The sequence below is a fragment of the Apus apus genome, chromosome 26 (assembly GCF_020740795.1).
Source record: "Apus apus isolate bApuApu2 chromosome 26, bApuApu2.pri.cur, whole genome shotgun sequence".
In the NCBI taxonomy this organism is placed as follows: Eukaryota; Metazoa; Chordata; class Aves; order Apodiformes; family Apodidae; genus Apus; species Apus apus.
This window is the reverse complement of record NC_067307.1, coordinates 3,642,210-3,660,622: the sequence shown is the minus strand read 5'-3', so window position 1 is coordinate 3,660,622 and position 18,413 is coordinate 3,642,210. Positions and strand designations below refer to the sequence as shown.

Genomic DNA, 18,413 nt, shown 5'->3' with positions numbered 1-18,413 from the left:
TGGCATTAATAAGGTCCCCCCTCAGCCTTCTCTTCTCCAGGATGAACTGTCCCAGCTCTCTCAGCCCTATCTCACAAGGGAGATGCTCCAGTCCCCCAGTCATCACCGATCCCCTCCACTGGACTCTCCCCAGCAGTTCCCTGTCTCTCTTGAACTGGGGAGCCCAGACCTGGATGCAGCACCCGTGCCCACCTCAAAGCTGCAACAGCTGGAGCTGCCTGAGCAGCAGCAACAAAACTGAACTCACCTTGGGCTGGGAGGGTGCAGGTGGCCTGGAGATGGACAGGTCTGCTGTGACTTGTGTTCCTCACCAAACACACGCCCCAGGAGCCAGGGATGCCTCTTGCCCTGCTCTGGCCCCTCATTTTCTGGCAGTGACAAACAAGATCAAGGTTTTTTTTTAATTAAGAGGCCACAACAGCCCCTCATCCTCCCCTCAGTGCAGGACTTTGCCCCTTGCAGCAGCCCCAGAGCTCCCCCAGCACCATCACTGCTCCCCTTTCCCGGGGGAGCACCCCCACTACCCCCGTGAGGTTCCCCCAGCCCTGACCCCAACCCCAGCAATCATTACCCAAAATACACAAAGCCAACAGACAGCCTGGAAAAGTTACTGGGATTTCCTTTTTTATTTAAAAACACAGGGAAAACAGGCTCCATCTCCTGCAGCACAGACGGGAAGGTGGGAGGAACAGGCACCAGGGGAGCTCCAGAGCGTCACCCACACAAGACCCCCTGGCCCTAAGAGCACTTGAAATCCACAGCCAGCACTCAGGGGAACAGCCAAAAACACTTGGGAGTTTCCCTAGGAAAGAGCAAACCCACCCCTCACATCACTCTTCCTGCTGCACACATCCCTGGGAAGGCAGGAAAATGACACACAACAAACGGGCACATCCCCCCCCAGCTGCTCTCGGAGCCAGGAGGCAGATGCAGAGGTGGGGGACACCAGTTTGCTTTAAAAATCACTGCAGAGCTCCAGGGAGGGCTGGCTGCACCTGCCAGTCCCTGGGGATGGGAGGGAAATCCCTGCCCACAACCCCACAGGCATCAGGGATGGGTCTGGAGCCGGGCTTGGCGTCAACCACGCCGGTTGCACGCTCAGCCCTTACACTGTCCTGGGGATGCAGGAGGGTGGGAATGAGAAACAGGAATGTTGCAAGAGTACTGGAGCCACTGGTAGTTTCTCCTCCTGGATAATTAACCCTAATTGTGCAACAAGCTTCTGCTTTACCATCCCAGGCCCGAGGAAAGTTTGCAATTATCAAGCAACAAAAGATCTTGGTGCTCCACAGTTCTGAGGCCTCGCACGCTGCAACCATCATCCCTCTCTGCATTTGTTCTCCAGAAACGAGGTCAGAGCTGCCACCAAATGCTGTCACTGTCACTGACAGGCTCACCAAACTGCTAAACCATTTTTGAAACACCGTGTTAGGAGCCAGACAGCAAGTCAGGCTAAAACAACATTTCAAACACTAGTGCAAATAAAGCAAAAAGTAGAAGAAAAAGGAACAGCATGACCTAGGTTTCTACAATTAAATAACAAATATTAACACTCACTCCGTACCATTTACATTGATTCCCACTTGTTCTCATAGTTTGTCCCCTCCAGCATCTCCACACAACCCCTCTGAGCCCCCCTTGCCCCAAAGCTGGGAGCCCTGGCACCCCCCTGGCACCTGCAGCCCCTCCAACACGGGGGGATCGAGGCAGGAAGATGCAATTTTAATCCACTGGGCCCATCAACACCTCAGAGCTCAATGGATAAAGCTCAATCCCAGGCTGAGCCTGAGCTGAAACACAGCTGTCAAACAGCTGGAGACAGGAACAGGCATGGACAAATCAGATTTTTTGCTCCTGGGGAGCACGTTGAGCTGATTTTGCAGAACAGAGAACATGTAATGCCAAAGGAAAAAAAAAAAGAAAAAAGAAGAGCTAACTGGGCTTAACAGTGGCCACAGTTATAAAAAGATGTAATTAAAAGCCAACAGATCTATCCATTAGCCAGGCAGTGGAAAGGGCTGGTCTCCTAGGGGAAAAGCCACCAAAATGGGAAGTTGCAGCATGTTGCTGTGCAGGCTGGCATCTCCCTGGCTCTGTCTGGAGAAGGTGAGCAGCATGGGAGGGGAGAAAGACAGTTTTTCCAAACACAAGAAAGGCCACACTCCCCTCCACGCCTCTGAGACCTCCTGCTGCTTCCTCCAGGTGTGGTTTTTGGGGGAAATTATGTGGTTGTGGCAGAGGCTGCTCCTGCGCTGGGGACCAGGGCTTCCCACCCCGCACAGCCAGTGGCAGCAGCTCCTGAAACGTGGATCCACTGGGGCAGGAGCAGGCAGGCACCCCAGGACATGGGCCCAGCCGGATCCTGTACCGCTGGTAAGAGCATGAGGGGCGGGGGGTGGGGGTGGGGGGGTGGACAGGGCACTTCACCCCCTGCCGAGAGGACAGGGTGGGCTCAGTCCAAGATGCTGAGCAGCTGTGCACCCCAACCCGCCTGCAGGGACCCCGGGGTCCTGGGTGCCTGCTCATACATCGGAGGTCCGGATGCTTTCATCATCCAGGTCGAAGGGAAACGGCTTCTCCTTGAGATGCTGCGGCTCCGACTTGTGCCGCAGGCGCTTGCCCGGCGCGGCTCCGGCATCGCGCTCCGGGAATGCCGGCAGGAACAAGGAGTCCCTCAGCGCCCGGGGCAGCTCCTCCGACACCGGCTGCTTCCCCTCTGCCCGCGGCACCGGCGTCCAGGGCTGCCAGGAGGAGCTGGAGGGGGCTTTGCACAGCGCCCGCCGCTCCTCCATCACCTGCCGCTGCTGGGAGGGGGCCGGGGACCCCCCGGGCCGGGCCATGGAGCTGGATCTCATGAAGGACATCTCCTGCAAGGACAGAGAGAGAGTGAGCGCTGCCCAGGGCTGGGCTGTGTCTGCGATGCTGCCAGCAACGGGCAAAGCTCTGGGAACCAGACCCAGGCACTGTGTGCTCTGCTGAAAGGAGGAGAGACCCCAAGCGAAGTGAGAGCCTGAATTCAACATCCCTTTGCCACCAGTCCAGCTCATGCTTGTGCTTCAGAGCAGAGCAGGGTTCAGCTCAACGGCTGAATCTCACTTCTGTCTTTTCCAAGGAAACTCCCAGTGCAAACAAGCCCAGAGAGGGCAGGGATCTCACCCTGGTGATGGGCTAACTGAGCATTTACAAGCCTCTAAATAAATAGCTTGTACATTGGCATAATCTTAACTTGACACTAAATGTGAAGCAGAAAGGACATGACCTACCCTTGGGCGGGTCTTCAGGGCCTGGACTGCCCCTGAGATTGTTTGGATCCAGCTGTACATGTCCTCGGGGCTGTCTGCCTGTAACACACACCAACCCCAGTCACACTTCACTCTCTGAGCAGCCAGACCCCTGCAGCACAGCAGGACACACAGACCAACAGGCTACTGGGGCTCCCACTGCATTTCCTACTCATTTCTCCTCAACCCTGGAAGTGCTCAAGGGCAGGTTGGATGGGGCTTTGAGCAACCTGATCTGCTGGGAGGTGTCCCTGCCCACGCAGAGAGGTTGGAACTAGACAGTCTTCGCAGTCCCTTCCAACCCAAACCACTCTGTGATTCTATGATCCTTGCTTAAAAATCCCCACACCAGCTCCTGCTGTGGAGGTGAGCCACTCTCCACACTGCAGCATTTTCATATCAAGGACAGATAAAAAAATTAAGGATAAAAAAAATCATCAAGTTGTGAATGACCCTGCCCTGGCAGGGGCTTGGGGGCTGCATCCTGCAGTGAGCCCACCCGGGGCTGTGCTCTGTCAGCAGGGCTGGGGGGTTTGCATTGTGCATCCATGGCATGGCACGTTGGCTGCTCTCTGGGGACTGGCAAGGGCTGAGAGCCCTCTGCAGGACCTGCTGCTGCCCCCAGCCCAGCCAGCACCAGGGAGACTGACTGAACACCCATCCCACTGCACAGGGCTGGCCAGATCTGCAGGAAAAAGGAGCTGCAGATGCAGCCCCACGTGCTTGGGATGCATATTGGATCACCCCACACAGCCCCGTGTACTCAGGATGTTCACTGGATCACCCTGTGCTTTTGTCTCTGCTTTTTCCTGCTCACACAAACACCACTATTATAAATAAGCCCAAGGACAGAAGTGAAACCACCAGCAGTTCTGTCTGTGCCCTGAGGCCGGGCAAAGTTGTCCTGGACTCATCTTTTGGTGTCCATGGAGCTGCTGCTGGGGAAGGGCCTGTTGGCAGGAGTGTGGGTTGCAGGAACTGCCCAGAGCTGAACCTCCTACCCAGAAAAGCAAACCCACCTCGACTGCCTCACCTGGATGTAGAAGGTCCTGGAGCTCGTTATGATTTCAAAGAGGTTGTCTCGCATCAGGAGGTCACTAGAAACAGAGAGAAAGTGACAGTCACTACCCAGAAGTCATCCTGGATGGAAAAAAACCCATGTTTTCCCTCATCTGTAGAGTGTGCCAGGGAAAAACATATTGAAGGCAAACCTTGGATTCCTCAGGGTTTTGATAAGATAAGCTTCTCAGAAACCTCCAGCTACAAACACACTCCAGCTTGTGCTGCCTGTGGGCAAACCCCTGTCCCTCCCCAGACCCATAATCCATCTTATCTACAGTTCATTTTAAATGTGTTCTTTTTTCATTTTCCATTGCAGGTCTGCAAGTTACTTTGATTTTATCAGTGTTTGCTGCAATAAATTATTCCCAAGACAGGGGATTGTTCCCAACCTGTGCTAGTCTCAGGAAAATGCCTTTCAACAGCTCTGTGAACACCCTTGTTCTCTGTCCTACAATGCTACTTATTGTATCCCTTTATCTATGGAGATAAGAGAGCTGTAGGAGCACACTTGCCCAGCAGAGATGGCTATCAGCCCCAGGAGAAGACAGCATGGACAATGTCCTGCATCCAGCTCCTCCAGGAGCTGCTTCCCAGCAGCAGCCAGAGCTCCTGGTGGCTGCTCCAGCTCTGGCACAACCTGGGGCTGCAGCAGGGAAACAGGGATGGGAGCATTACCCAGATTTGACCAGGCACTCGTGGGTCTTGCAGACGTCCTTCAGGAGAATTGAACGCAAGGGCTCCTTGTCCTGTGGAGATGAGAGGAGACAACGATGGGCTTGTCTGTCCCCTGGGGCTGGCAGTGCTGGGATGTGCCTCCCACGGAGGGAGCCCCCCACAATGGCTTGGAAGCAGCAGGGGGAGTGCAGGGGGTGGCAGGGGCTGCTCACCTGCTCACACTTGTAGTAACTGATGGAAAATTCATCCAGAACGAAGTACCGGCGCTTCCAGCTCTTCCTCTGGGAAAGAGAGGAGGAAACCGCTGCCTGAGGGGCTCCAGAGCCCTCCCCACACCGTCACGGTCCAGCATCCAGAGCACCCCCAACCCAGGGGGAGCAGCCAGACCAAGGCCCCTCACCCAAGGGCCCCGAGCACTCACCACATTCCCCTGCTTGACGCAGAAGCCGCTCTTGAGGACGGGGGGCCCGGCGGGGGGCTTGGCCCCCGAGCTGGGGATGTAGCTCTGCGAGCGCCGCAGCAGCGGGTGGGCGGCCACGTCGCTGCCCTCCCCTCCGCTCCCCCCATTCTGCAACCAGAGAGCAGAGAGTTACCAGGGAGCACAGAGAGGAGGGAGGGGAATCCCTGCTAGAAGGCAGCACCCCCGGGATGGAGGGAAAAGCAGCCCGAGGCTGACTGGCTGCAGCCTGGAGACCAGCTGGGGAATGAACCAGAGCCGACTTTATCAGCACTGATTTACCTCACTTCATGCAGCTTTTCAGACTGCTGCCCCAGTACTATTCACCCTTTTGGTGCCCACAAGTTAAAACCAAGGCTACAAAAAAAAGCCATGGAAGCAATTTGAGGGCTGTATAAAACCCCTTGCAGCAGAGAGGGAGCTAGAAGACCTCGTCTGCCTGACACCAAGAAGTGCCTCCTGCAGCACAGACCGATGGAGCTGCTGGGGGGAAGGCAAGGTATGAGGAGGCAGAACAAAACCCCCCAGCTGGAAGCTGGAGCTGACAAACCCAGGCTAGATGTGGGGACATCTCCAAGCTGGAGGGGGCAACAGTCACGGGAATGAACTGCCCAGGAAAATGCATTTCACATTTTCACAGCCAAATTCTCCCAAAATCAACTGTGTTGTCTGGAGTTCAGGTAGAAAACTCACACTTCCCCTGTCCCTCAGCTCTCCCCAAGTGCTGTGTCCACAGGCTGACCATGCATCCAGCACCCATCCCTGGCTCACCCTGGGGGCCCCCCAGCACATCCCAAGGGCCAGACCCTGCCCCACCGCCAGCATCCTCCCTCTCTGCTCCAGCAGTGCCCTCCCTTCCCCCTCACTGCACAGAGGATGGTTGAGATGAAACATCTGCACTCATCTCCTTCCCCCCTCCCTCCAACCCCTTCCTCCAGCTCCGCTGAGGTTTGAGAATTGCCATGGCAGCCAGGGTGGCCTTATATGGTGCCTGCTGGCGCGGTTAACCAGCGACCTGCCCCAGCAGCTCCTTCCAGCACCTTCGAGAGGCTGCTTCGGTTTCCCCAGGACAGACACCAGCAGCCCTTTGGGTGGCCCCAAACTGCCACCGGCACCTCCGGAGGGCGGCAGAGCAGAGTTCCAGCCTGGCCGGGAAGGAGAAGCCACCTGCTCCACTCCCCCAGCCTGGGCTGCACCGGCTCCACCCAGCATTAGGGATGATGTCCTTGTCCACAACCCGAGCCAGGGATGCTGCTGCAACGGGAACCTTGCACCCAGGAGCGGGGTGACGCTGTGGGCTGGCTGGGGGTGCAGCCGGGGTGCGGGGCTCCCCGCTGCGGTCCCAGCCGGGGCAGAGCCAGGAAACCACGGACGCACCCAGGAAGCTGCAGTGGAGGAATGGCCATTTCACACGGGGCAAGCTGCAAGGGTGCAGAAAACAGTCCTGCAGCTGATGAACCACCTCTAAAAAAAAACCCCTCTGTGAGATAAAGAAATAGGGTGAGGGCTGAGGATGGAGCTGGTGGCAGGGAGGAGAGGGAGGCAGACTCAGGAGCTGGGAGGAAAGAGCAGCTTTAACTCAGTAATACAGAAAAGCAAAGTCTCAGGGCTGGCTGCTGCCACCTGTTTGCAAGCAGAGAGTGGGGCTGCTCCGTGTCAGGGGGGAGGCAGAGCCCTCCCTGCCCCTCGCACAGGGCCAAGGGTCCTGCAGCATCCCACCAGGCAGTGATGGCTCCAGCTGGACTGATCCCTTGTGCCTCCACACACTTTCACCCCCTGACAAACCCCACAGCCAGGGAAGTGTTAACAGCGCCTGCCAGCAAAAAAAACACTGCAATGATCTAATTCTCAGCTCTATTTTTAGTGCTGCCTCTGATAAGAGCTGAAGTGGGACCCAGAGTCAGACAGGCACCCAAAGGTGGGAGACTCCAATGGCCAAGTGCCAAGGGAAGGGGGTGCAGAGCCATGGCAAGCAGTGACAGCCACCCCTCTGGGATGGGTCAGGCCCTGTAGCTGCTTTGGTGGGGCAGCAACACGGGTTCCTTCACCCCAGACACCTCTCAGTGAAGGTCTGGACCCAGGATGGGTGGGTGGAGGGTGCAGAATGGCCAGGAAGCCAACAGATCTGCAGCCTCCTCCTCCTCACGGCCCTTTGTCTGATGACACTTCAGAGCCAGACAGAGGAGAGGTGCCGCAGGGTGCTCAGTGCAGCTATTTATACCCCCTGAGTGGGAAGGGTTTGCAGGCACAGAGTTGGTTTTCAGAAATGAAAGTGCAAACCAGCCTCCCCAACAGCCCAAAGCAGCAACTCTCTCCAGCCCCATGGCTGGGCCTGTTCTGGACCCCCAAAGCTCCCTCAGACCCTCGTGCCCCAGGCTGCAGGACCTATATCCAAAGCCCTGCTGCTCTGACATGACTGCCCTCACCCAACTCTGCCTAGAATAAGCTGCCACCTCTTCTGCTTATCCCCCTTAGGAGCTGCTCTTAAAACACAGGGAACAGAGAGCCAAGCAGGGTGCTGATGCTGCAGGGAATTTTCCTCCAGGGAAATGGGGGGTGGGACAGTGCATGGATCCTGCCAGCTCACCTGGTTGATGGAGATGGGGGTGTGGACCACCACTCCCCCGATGATCTCAGTTTTGTAGGCAACCTGGGGCTTCCTCTCCTGGGCCTGGGGCACCACTGGAGGCTTCGTGATCTCAGCAGCTGGTGGGACACTGCCGCCCTTCGGCACCTACGGGAGAAAGAAAGGGGTGAAGGGCACAGGTGTGACCCTGCCAGGCACCACCATCTCTGTCCTCCCAGCCTAAATGCAGCCATGGCCCTTTAAGAAAATAATAAATGAACAAGCCACCCCAATTAAAGAGGGTGTGGGCCCCATGCAGGCGGTTTGAGGAGGTGCTGGAGATGGGAGGTGGTGAATAGTTAAGCATCACCTCTGATGAGCTGGCGACTCACCGCTGCAGCCCCTGCCTGTGCGGGACACTTGTTCCTTTAATTGTCCCGCTCTACTTACAGCGACGCCTAATGAGGAGCGTTCATCTGCCTAACAAAGCTGAGCTGCCCCAGGTCCCCAGGAGAGCCGGGTCCTGTATCCCACACCCACACCTGCGTGTCCTGCCCCCGCGGGTTGGATCTGCTCATCCCCGGGCACAGCCCGTGCCGCGGGGACCCGGCACCCACATCCCCCGTCCCCTGCCAGCTCCTCCTGCACCTGCCTCTGCACAGGAAGGCTCATCGCCAGCTTTTCCTTCCTGAGTTGCCACTTCCAGTGCTCCGAGGCCACTCTCTGCCACCAGACCCTGGAGGCTCCCGGGGTGGGCTGCCCTGCTGCCCGCGGGGAAACGCTGCCGGGCCCTGGCACTGCTGCCAGCTCCAGCCTCCCCATGCAGAACGGAGCAGAGTCCCTTGTCACCATCACAGCAACTCGCTGCACACCTCCTGCCTGGAGCCACCCAGGCCCCGGCCACAGAGGCAGCGTGAAGGGTGAGGAAACACAGGAACCGATTTGCCAAGAGCAGAGGAGAAGTCTGGGTGAGAAGCGGAAGCTGAACCTGGATCTCTGCACCGGGAGCGATGCCCAACTGCTGCCCCACCACATTTAATGCATTTGCAGCTACAACATGAAAACACAAGCCAGGTCTGGTCTTGTAGATGACTTTCCCACAGGGATAACACAACATTCCAGTGATTTTGAACAAAAAAAAAAATCAAGGAGAAAAGGTTATTTCATAAGACCCAAACCTAGATTGTTTGCAATTTTCCCCTGATATTTAGTTTGTAAACCACTAATAACAGGTACCTGTACAACCGGTCTGGTGCCAGCACCAAACATTGATGATACCACATCAGCCTGCAGAGCCCCAACCCTCTGCAAGGGCCACCCCCCATCCCAGGGCCAGAAGCAGCTGTTGGGTTAACACCAGCCCAGGAGTGTCAGTGTCCAGGTGCTGAGGAACGAGCACCAAACACAGATGGTGCTTCTGCTCCACAGCACAGGAGAGGGAGCACAGCACATCCCTCCTTGCCAGGAGCACTGGGCAGCTCAGCAGTGCAGACTCTGCGAGTTACTGGGTCAGTGACCATTAATTTACAGTTACATGAACACAACAGCACACGAGAGCAGACAAACCCCTGCAGTGCATTCGCTGTGCCTCAGCAGAGGACCTGGTGTTCCAGGAAGGGTACAAATTTAGTAAATAAATTACTGCAGCACAAGACAGACATCCTTTGGCAGCCGCAGTGATGGGTATCCCAGTCAACAGGAGGGAAACATCCCCAGAGCAGGTGGGGATGGGAACAGATCCGCAGGACCTTCCCTGGAGTGCAAGCATCGTCTCCCCCTTCCCCAGCAGCACAATGAGGAATGAGCAAACAGCAGCAAAGTAAATCCTGACGAGCTGGATCCCTGGAGGGAACGTCCATGTCTGAAGCCACACCCCTGAGAGGGGTCGCTGCACAGTTCAGCCCTTGCAAAAGGACCCAGCAAGGCTGCCCAGCCCCACACACTGGGGTGCAGTGCCAGCACATCCCTCCTCGGCTCCAGGAGATTGTCCCTCAGATCCAAACCAGCCCGGCCCCGAGTGCTGGCAGAGCCACACATGCCCCAAGGGTCTGTGCAAGAGCCCTCACAGGATCATCTGGGGGACCAGGACAGGCTACTCCTGGAACAGGGAGCTTCTAAACCTACAGCCCCTTATTGAGGCTGCTCCACTCAGCAGCAAAACCTGGGATGCAGCAGCACCAGAGCAGCTCCAGACAGAGGACAAGACCCTGCAGCCACCAGCCAGGAGCTGCACTTACATCCTTGCCTGGTGCAGCCTCAGCAGTAACACAGAAGAAATCTCAGCAAGTTTGGCACAGACCTGCTCTTGGGCTGGGGACAGCTTGGCCACCACCACCACCACCGCTCAGGTGGGAGGAGGGCAGCGATGACGGGTGGGAGCATGGCAGGAAGGAAAAGCAGAGCTCTCCCAGGTAGTTTTCAAGCAGCCCATCAAGGCAGGACACAGCAACACCAGAGAAGAGCATAACAAACCTACCGTGATCTTACTGGCCCTGTTCAGAGCCTCCACCCAGTCCTGCAGGTCCTTCTGATCACTGGCTTGTAAGAAGTAGCGCTGAGATAAAGCGTTGATAACTGCCAAAGCAGGGAGCAAAAGAAGAGTCAGGGAACCCCATTCACTGCCTACCATTATTAAGACAAATTAAACAATAATTCGGTGTCTCTCAACACCCAGCCCCAGGGCAATTGACTGATATTGGCCTCATAACCTTTCACATGGAGAAGCAGCCACGGGGCCAGGGCTGGGACGTGGAGCACAGCTGGGGCTGCTGGATCCTCACACCAGAGTGTAGGGAGGGCAGGGCTGAAGCCAGGCTCAAACCAGGGCTACATCCCTGGTAGTAAAGTACTACAAAGGGAGCACCAATCCCCTGGGACAAGTACATGCTTGTGCTGTCATTTCTGTTGCTTTAACCAGAGTTCAGGGCTCCTGCACCAGGCAGAGACAGCGTGGGTTGGGCTGGGGTGGGGGGAATTGGATACAAAACAGCCTTTCCTCGCACCAACAGGAGCAGAAGCTTCTGTTGGCATTAAATAGGATAAAACCCCGTGGTGGGGCATCCTGCCCAGCAAAGCCCAATTGGGGTCTCCCTCACTTACCAAAGCAGAAGGGAGTTTTTGGCTTCTGTTTCGGGGTGGCGATGCTGACCTGCAACACAGCACGTTAGGGAAAATCAAAGATACCAGCACACATCCATGGCACCCACAAGAGCTGGAAGTTTCCATCCACACACGCATGGCAGAGGGGAAGCCCATGTCCTCTAAACTCCAACCAGCCCAGGCCTCAACAGGAACAGCCAGGCAGGACCCCTAACAGAGCAGCCCCTGGGGTGCTGGCACATCCCAAGCCCGTGGGGATGGCAGGAGCTGTGTGAGCTCTGGGGAAGCAGCCAGTGCTGGAGGAAGCATGGAGCACATGGAGCAAGGGACACGTGGTGCCAGGGGCAGGGCAGCATGGGGACAGGGCTGTCATCTCTTGCTGTCCCCACGGCACCAGCAGCACCACGAAGCTAAGAACAGAGGGAAGCTTTCAAAGGCTTTGGAAATGCAAGTTTCTGCTGGGCTAACACAGCCACTCTTGTCAGCAATTAAGAAAATTGAGGGAAAACAGCAGTGGTTTCTCCCTAAAGAGTAGGAATCATTTATATAAGAATAATATTCCCCGGGGCTCCAAGCACAGCATTCATGGAGTATTTATTCTGACAGGCTTCCTCCTTTGGAGCCAGTCTATAATGCTTTAAATATGTTTTCTCAAGCAAACCTCCATTTTTCTGGTGTATTTACGGTTGGTAGTTAAAGCCGTTGGCACAACCCAGCCCTGCAGTTTGCGACCAAATGCTGTCCTAGAGCAATTTTCATTTAGACTACAACGTATGTGATTTATAAGTGAGGCTCTTTCCGAAGTGGGGAAGGCTCAACCTCCCACCATTGGCTACATCTGTGCTTAATTTATAAATCATGATTCAGCAGGAAGGGAGATCTGTCCAATCCTTTCTGGGGCTCAAGGACAGAGCTGAGCCCAGCAGCTGCAGCCCCAGCTCCACTCTCCATGGCCCTGCTCACAGCCACAGCTCCAGGCCTCCCAGCCCCCAGCCCTGCAGCAGTTGTGTCATTAACTGCACTGTTTGCACCTTCCCGTGGAAGTTGGATAATCCCATTAGACACAGAGAAGATGGAGCTGGCAGAACTTGTCCTCCCTCAGAGCACTCTCCTCTCAGCACAGGGTCAGCTACTGGCCTTCCCAAATCCATCATGAGGGACCTTGGGACTGTCTCTACCTCCCATCTTTGGGGACATCTCCCTTCCACAGGGGGACTCAGGCTCCCATTCCAGGGAGGAGAGTACAGGCTGGGGCATGACCTTGTCTCCAGCACTGCTGGGGCTGGACCTTGCCTCTCCCAGGAAAGCCACAGGGATAAGGGGACAACAGGGAGCACTCCTCTTCCCTCCACCCCACCCCAACATTACCTTGGAGATATAGGTCAGCTGCAGAGATCCAACAGCACCCGCGCCGAGGGCCAGGTTCTGCAAAGCATTTAATGAGCATTAATGTGGGGAGTTAAATGACAGGGGGAAAGCAAAGGTGAGGAGCAGGGCTGTCATTAGTGTCCCTGGGGCCAGGTCTTGGCTGCTTCCCCTCCCTGCACACCTCCTCACACCCCACAAGCAGCTGGGACCAGCCCTGCTGGGCTGCACTGAGCACCAGCCCCTCCTCAGCCCCTCCAAGCCTGTCCCCATCACCCCTGTGTGGCAGCACCTCAGGGACACGACAGGTTCCAACTCCTTGTGTGGCAGGAGCAGGAGTTTGGGCTAACACTGGCCAGGAGGCTGTGGCCAGGTGCTTCCCCTTTTCACAGGGCAATGAAGAACCTTCTGACAGATGCTCCACAGGAGGGAATGTGCCTCCCTAGCCTCCCAGAAGTGCTCAAACACCACGGGGTGTCCAGGAGGGTCTCAGCTTTGGCTCTGGAGCAGCTCCTGTAGACATTGGGTATGATGTGCACAGGCTCCAGCTCCCCCAGCTGCCCAGCTCTAAGCGCTTTTGCTGCATGACACCACTTCCAGGACAGCACCAACACTTCACACAAGTATTTCTAGGATAACCTCTCTTCTTACTGTCTCTACACTAAGACACAAAGGAGATATAACACCTTAGGTTGGCACAGCACTTCCCTGTGCTCCTCCAGGGTGTCAACCACTGCTTCTCACTGCTGGGGCAGTCCTGGAAACCACAGAAGTCATGAAGGGGTTTGTTCTTCTGGAGGTTGGTCATGGCCACACTTGGCCACTGGAGACCCCAAACTGGCAGCCTCTGCACCTGACACCATCCTCCTTTGGGGACCCAGAGGAGATGCCTCCATCATAAAGACTCACTAACAACTTCCACAGATGTGCCCAGCATGAAGCCAGGAGCAGTGCAGGAGCCTACCTGAGGGTTGTCCATGTACCACAGGAGGCAGTTGGCCTGGGTGTCCAGGATGAAATACCTCCGCAGAAACTTGCCACAGGTCTCATTTTCTTCAATGTCCAGGAACCCGCAGATACGGTTCTGTCGGTCCAGGTACGGCATGCCGGGCTCCTTCTGGCATCACCCTGTGGAGGAGGGACAGGCAGGGAGAGGTGGGTGCTCTGCTCCTGCTGCCCCAGCTCCCCAGGGAGCTCCTGCACCCACACCCATCTCAATCCATCAGTGCCGGATGTGTCAGGATGCCAGGGCAGTGGCTCAGCCCACACCTGAGCTCACAAGAGGGAGAGGGGAGGGACCTGCCAGGGCTGACCCAAAGGAGCACACTGGCTGCCTGTCCTGGCTGAGAAACAAGGCCTTTGCACCAGTGTGTTCCTCCCCCGGGGGAACACATCCCTCCCCAGCCCCGGGAGCTGCCGACCCCACCACAGCCTCAAGCTGGATGGGTGTGAAGACCTGCTGGAGGCTTTGGGGCCCAGGGCTTTGCTCTTCACCCAGCTCCCCCCTCTCCCCACAAACCCCAAACTTCTCACTGCTCTCCCAAACCTCCACAGCTTAACCCCAAAAAGCAAAGTCAAACTGCTCCTACTGCACGTTCACACGGTGGGCAACTGCCAAACACATGTGCCCAGCATGCCTTGGTGACACGAGGGGCAGCCACGGGCACAGGGCAGACCAGACCAGTGAGCAAGACCAAAATAGCCCAGAGAAGAACCACAGGGCTTTGGAAACCCAGGAGCTGCAGACTCACTCCATCACCGTGTGCTGCAGAACAAGCACTCACCAGCTCAGCTGAGACTGCTGGTGGCACAGGCCAGCACCACAGCCACCAGGATGTCCTGGGGCAACAAGAGACTGATGCTGAGTGACAGCCCCAAACTGTCCCTGTCACAGGGCGGGTCACACCCCACCAAGCTCCCCTCCTGAGAGCTCAGCAACATGGGACATCCCCATGTCCCAGCCCAGCCCATTGAGAGAGGACTAAGTATTCAGAAAGGATTTGATGTGAGATACCAGGTCCCTGGGAACCATGACAAAAGCAGACCACGCACGAGAGAGCCTGAGCACACTCCCAGGAAATGGAAAACAATCTGCAAGTCCAGCAGAAAATCTGTGCAGCCAGGATGCCAAGTCAGCAGGGAAAACACTGACCCATCGCCGCAGGGTCCAGCTGTGCCACCAGGTCTGCCTGGACACAGACCCTCATGGCATTGTCCCCAGGCCAGGGCAAGCCAGGAGGTCACCCCCAAGCTCACCTTGGCCACAGAGGAGCAGAGCTGGGCTGCAACAGCCTCAGCACAAAGCCCCTCTGCAGAAAGAGACGGGGGGAAACGTCGTGCAGAGCCTGCCACAGCATGGGCACCATGGCCTTGGGTAGCCAGACCAGAGAGCTCAGCAGCTCTGGTGCCTTTGCTGGTGTCCCCCACGGGCACAAGATACAGGGGAGCCTGAGCACGGCTCCAGGTCACCCTGCTCTGAGTCAGGAGAGGGTGCAGCTGGAACCACTGCCCAGCAGCAGCAAGGTGGCTGCAGAGCCCTGGCAAGGGGAGCCTGCGGGACTCCTCTCTGCACCATCTCCTCCAGGCCTACACAGAGAGCAAAAGCAACACCGAGACCTGAGGGCAGGGCACGTCCCCCCTGGGCTGAGCCCCTCACCACAGCTCAGGGCAGCTGGGCCAGGAGGGAGGCAGCGGTTACCGAAAGGATCCGAGCTGAACCTGGCGCAGTTTGTCCGGCAGGAGAGGGGTGACTGGTGCAGGTGGCAGAAGCAGAGGCTGCACGAATAAAAGATCTCATGCAGAAAAGGAGGAAATACTATTTTTGAGCTGAATAGCTGCAGTGGAGAGGGGCCCTGAGAGGCAAGTGTTGTGCAAGAGTTGTGGTGTGGCTGCAAAGGTAGAGGTGGCAGAAAACAAGTCAACCTGTTGTCAGGATCTCAGGGTTTATCACTCATGTCTCAGATGGGTATCAGGGCTTTGCTGAGAGGGAAATCACACAGCTTCAGGAGAAGAGATGGTTTTAAAACAACACATCTGCCCTCATGCAAAGGTTATGTGGGTGCTTCACATTTCACTGCTTTTTTGTGGGGTTATTTTTGTGGGTGGGGGGAAGCACACAGAAAACAGATTCCCTAGTGCCTTCAAACATACCAACATGTTCAGACCAGGCCTCATAAATTATCTTTCTCCTTCTGCTAATGAAACTCCAGAGAGTTCTACTTATGATAGGGATGAGAAAGAGCTGGAGTGTGCCACAGGCAGGGCTGAGCCCCCAGACCCATGGGACACCTCCCAGGACTCCCTACATTCCCCCCTGCCATCCCTAATTAATACAGGCTTGGCTGAAAGCCCACAAGCCAGCTCAACTCTTCTGTGAGAGTTGACCTCGGGTTGCACTTGGATATGCAAAAATCTCTGGACAGAGGAGACTGCCATGGCTCCAAACTCTGCCTCCAGAGCATGCTCCCCCAGACAGCCAGGCTGCCTGTCCCTCACTTCCCACTGTCTGCAGGATGCAGTCTGTCTCCTTGCAGCCCCTACAAAGCACTTTTCCATAAGAAAAGGATAAAGTAGCATTTCCAGATCTACCAGCATGTGGGTGTTTGGTCCCCTCTGCACAGGAACTCCGGAAGGGCCAGAAAATGCTCAGTTTGCACTGATGTTTACTTTTTATACAGCACTTTGTAAACAATTACTTGAGCTTCCCGAGCATCACACCGAATGGGCTCTCAGGATCTCAGCACCAGATCCCCTTTATGAATTCATGCCACTTCGTAGTGGAGCACACCAGAGGCTTCCAGGACTCTTCCCTACCTCTGAAGCAACTGACTTCAGTCATACAAGAAGGACAACCCTTTTCTGGCTCAGTCAATGACATGACAAGAGCCATTTGGCTATAGAAGGAGGTTTACAGCAAAAATACCCTCCCGCCTGCCTCCTGAGGCACAGACGAGCACTTCCCAGGAGGAGGCAGAAGAGGCACAGCACCGCCCCGACATGCCCAGGCCCCTCTCTGCGGTCAGGGCTGGCTCAAAGGCCCCGCGTGCAGCCGCACAGCCAGACTTTCCAGGAAGCACCCCCAGGACGCCAGCGCTTCCCGCACCGTCCCGGCTGCCTGTGCCCTGCTCCGTCCTGCCCCCAGCACAGCCACAGCCGCGGGAACGCGACCCACGGAAACCCCCAGCAGAAAAAGCCAAGGGAAGAGGAGACGGGGCGTCCGGAGCACCGCTCCACAAGCGCAGCCCGTTGCACCTGCAGGCAACCCCGGCATCCTCCTCCTCACTTAACACCCGTCTGTCCGAGCTACCCCAGTGCTGTCTGGGGTGACCACCCCCGTGTCAGGAGGGCTCCCCGCTGCCACGTCCCCCAGGCACCCCGAGCCCCCCGGGTGCAGCAGCGCTCCCCTTCACCTGGCCTGGCAGCGCCGCTCCCAGCGCCCTCCCTGCCGGCGTCGATCCCGGCTGCTGACCCGCGCCTCAGACTCCGCGGGCAGAGCCCCGCAACTAACTCCTGCTAATTCCAGACATTTGCCTTAATGAAACAATTAACCTGTTGAAAGTCAGGCTGCGAGCAGAGAGGGCACATTTCTTCATCTCAACACAGAAAAGCAGTCAGGGAACAAGCTCTGAAGAGCTGCAGATCCGAATCCTCCCTGCACATCTGCTACCAACCCCACGGAGGCCAAAGCATGAGGCACCCCAAGTCTCCCCCAGCGATCCCATTACCAAAACCGCAGGTGACCCCGGCCGGAGCAGCCCCCTCCCCCTATACCTCCCTCCGTTCCCTCGCCGCGAGCCGTGAAGTGCAGAAGTGACTGGTGGGGCCGGGAGGCCCGTCCCCACCGATGGGGCACGGATGGCACCTTCTGCCACCTCCCCGGACCGATGGTCCAACCCCACAGAGGCTCCTCCGCCGCCGGGACCCCCGGACCTCCTTCCCAGCCAGCTGGGGACCCTTCGCAGCCCCGTCCCCCTCCCGGCGCGGGGGCACCGACACCTGCGGGAAAAGCCCTTCTCGGGGGGGTCCTGCCGGGCAGCCCCCTCAGGCGAGCACGAGGCAGCGGGGGGTCCCCAGCCCGCCCCGCCCGGTCCCCAGGGGGCCGCGCTGCCCACGGGCGGCTCGGCGGACACGCGTGTCCCCCGCAAATCCCCCCACACCCGCACTCACCCCGCGGCGTCCCTGGGCTGCGCCCCCCGCGCATGGCCGGCGGGGCGGGCTGGGGGCTGCGGGCCGGGGGCTGCGGGCCGGGGGCCGCGGCCAGGCGCCGGGAGGGCCGGGCGGCGGAGGGGGTGTGCCCCTGGATCCGCCGCCGCTTTTTTCCGGGTTAATTACGTCTCCCATTAGCAAACCCGGCCCCGGATGTGAGTGCGGGTGCGGGGCTCCCGGCCAGACCCGACGGGCGGTGGGTGTCCGGGGTCCCCCTCCCCGCGTTCCCTCCGTGGAGACCCCGCCGCGGAGCAGGGCTGGGGACAGCCCGGTCCCGATCTTGGTCCCGGTTCCCGCCTGGAGCTTTGCAACCTCACCGCGGGGTGGGAGAGCTCCTCCGAGCCCCAGCCCCGGGCTCGCGTCCTTCCTGGGCAAAGCCCCCCAGAAAACCGACAGAAAACCGCTCAAAAAATCAGCATCTTACCCACAGCTCCTGCTCTGTCACCGGGACGCTTCGGCAAAGAGCTTCCCAGGCCCGTCGTGCGAGCTGCCCCCGGGCCCCTGGGGAGGGCTGCATCCCCCGTCGTCGCCCCCAGGGACAAACGACCCTGACCCAGACCCCGCCTGGGGCAAGAGCCACGACCGCAGCCGGGCGAGCAGCGCCTGCGCTGCTGCCGGAGATGCTCAAAATAGCGAGCGGAGTCTCATGCAAGAGAAGTTTCCAAGGGCAGGCACGCTTCAGTGGTCCTGCTCTGCAGTTTGC

The 18,413-nt window shown here is 57.6% G+C and overlaps 1 protein-coding gene across 2 annotated transcripts; it reads right to left on the bottom strand.

Moving 5' to 3' along the window:
- Window positions 1–601: 601 nt before the first annotated feature.
- PLEKHA2 (pleckstrin homology domain containing A2) lies at window positions 602–18,170 on the bottom strand. 2 transcript variants are annotated; one of them, XM_051640841.1, is made up of 12 exons: window positions 18,135–18,170; window positions 13,470–13,633; window positions 12,509–12,565; window positions 11,141–11,189; window positions 10,518–10,615; window positions 8,063–8,209; window positions 5,440–5,586; window positions 5,231–5,299; window positions 5,019–5,089; window positions 4,315–4,378; window positions 3,264–3,341; window positions 602–2,867 (listed from the first exon to the last, which is right to left on the bottom strand). In XM_051640841.1, exons 2-12 carry the CDS (start codon window positions 13,608–13,610, stop codon window positions 2,523–2,525), a joined length of 1,266 nt encoding a protein of 421 aa, XP_051496801.1. In that variant the 5' UTR covers window positions 13,611–13,633; window positions 18,135–18,170; the 3' UTR covers window positions 602–2,522. The 2 variants fall into 2 exon arrangements, with proteins under 2 accessions (XP_051496801.1, XP_051496800.1); XM_051640840.1 differs by lacking the exon at window positions 18,135–18,170 and adding an exon at window positions 17,672–17,787.
- Between the last annotated feature and the right edge of the window lie 243 nt (window positions 18,171–18,413).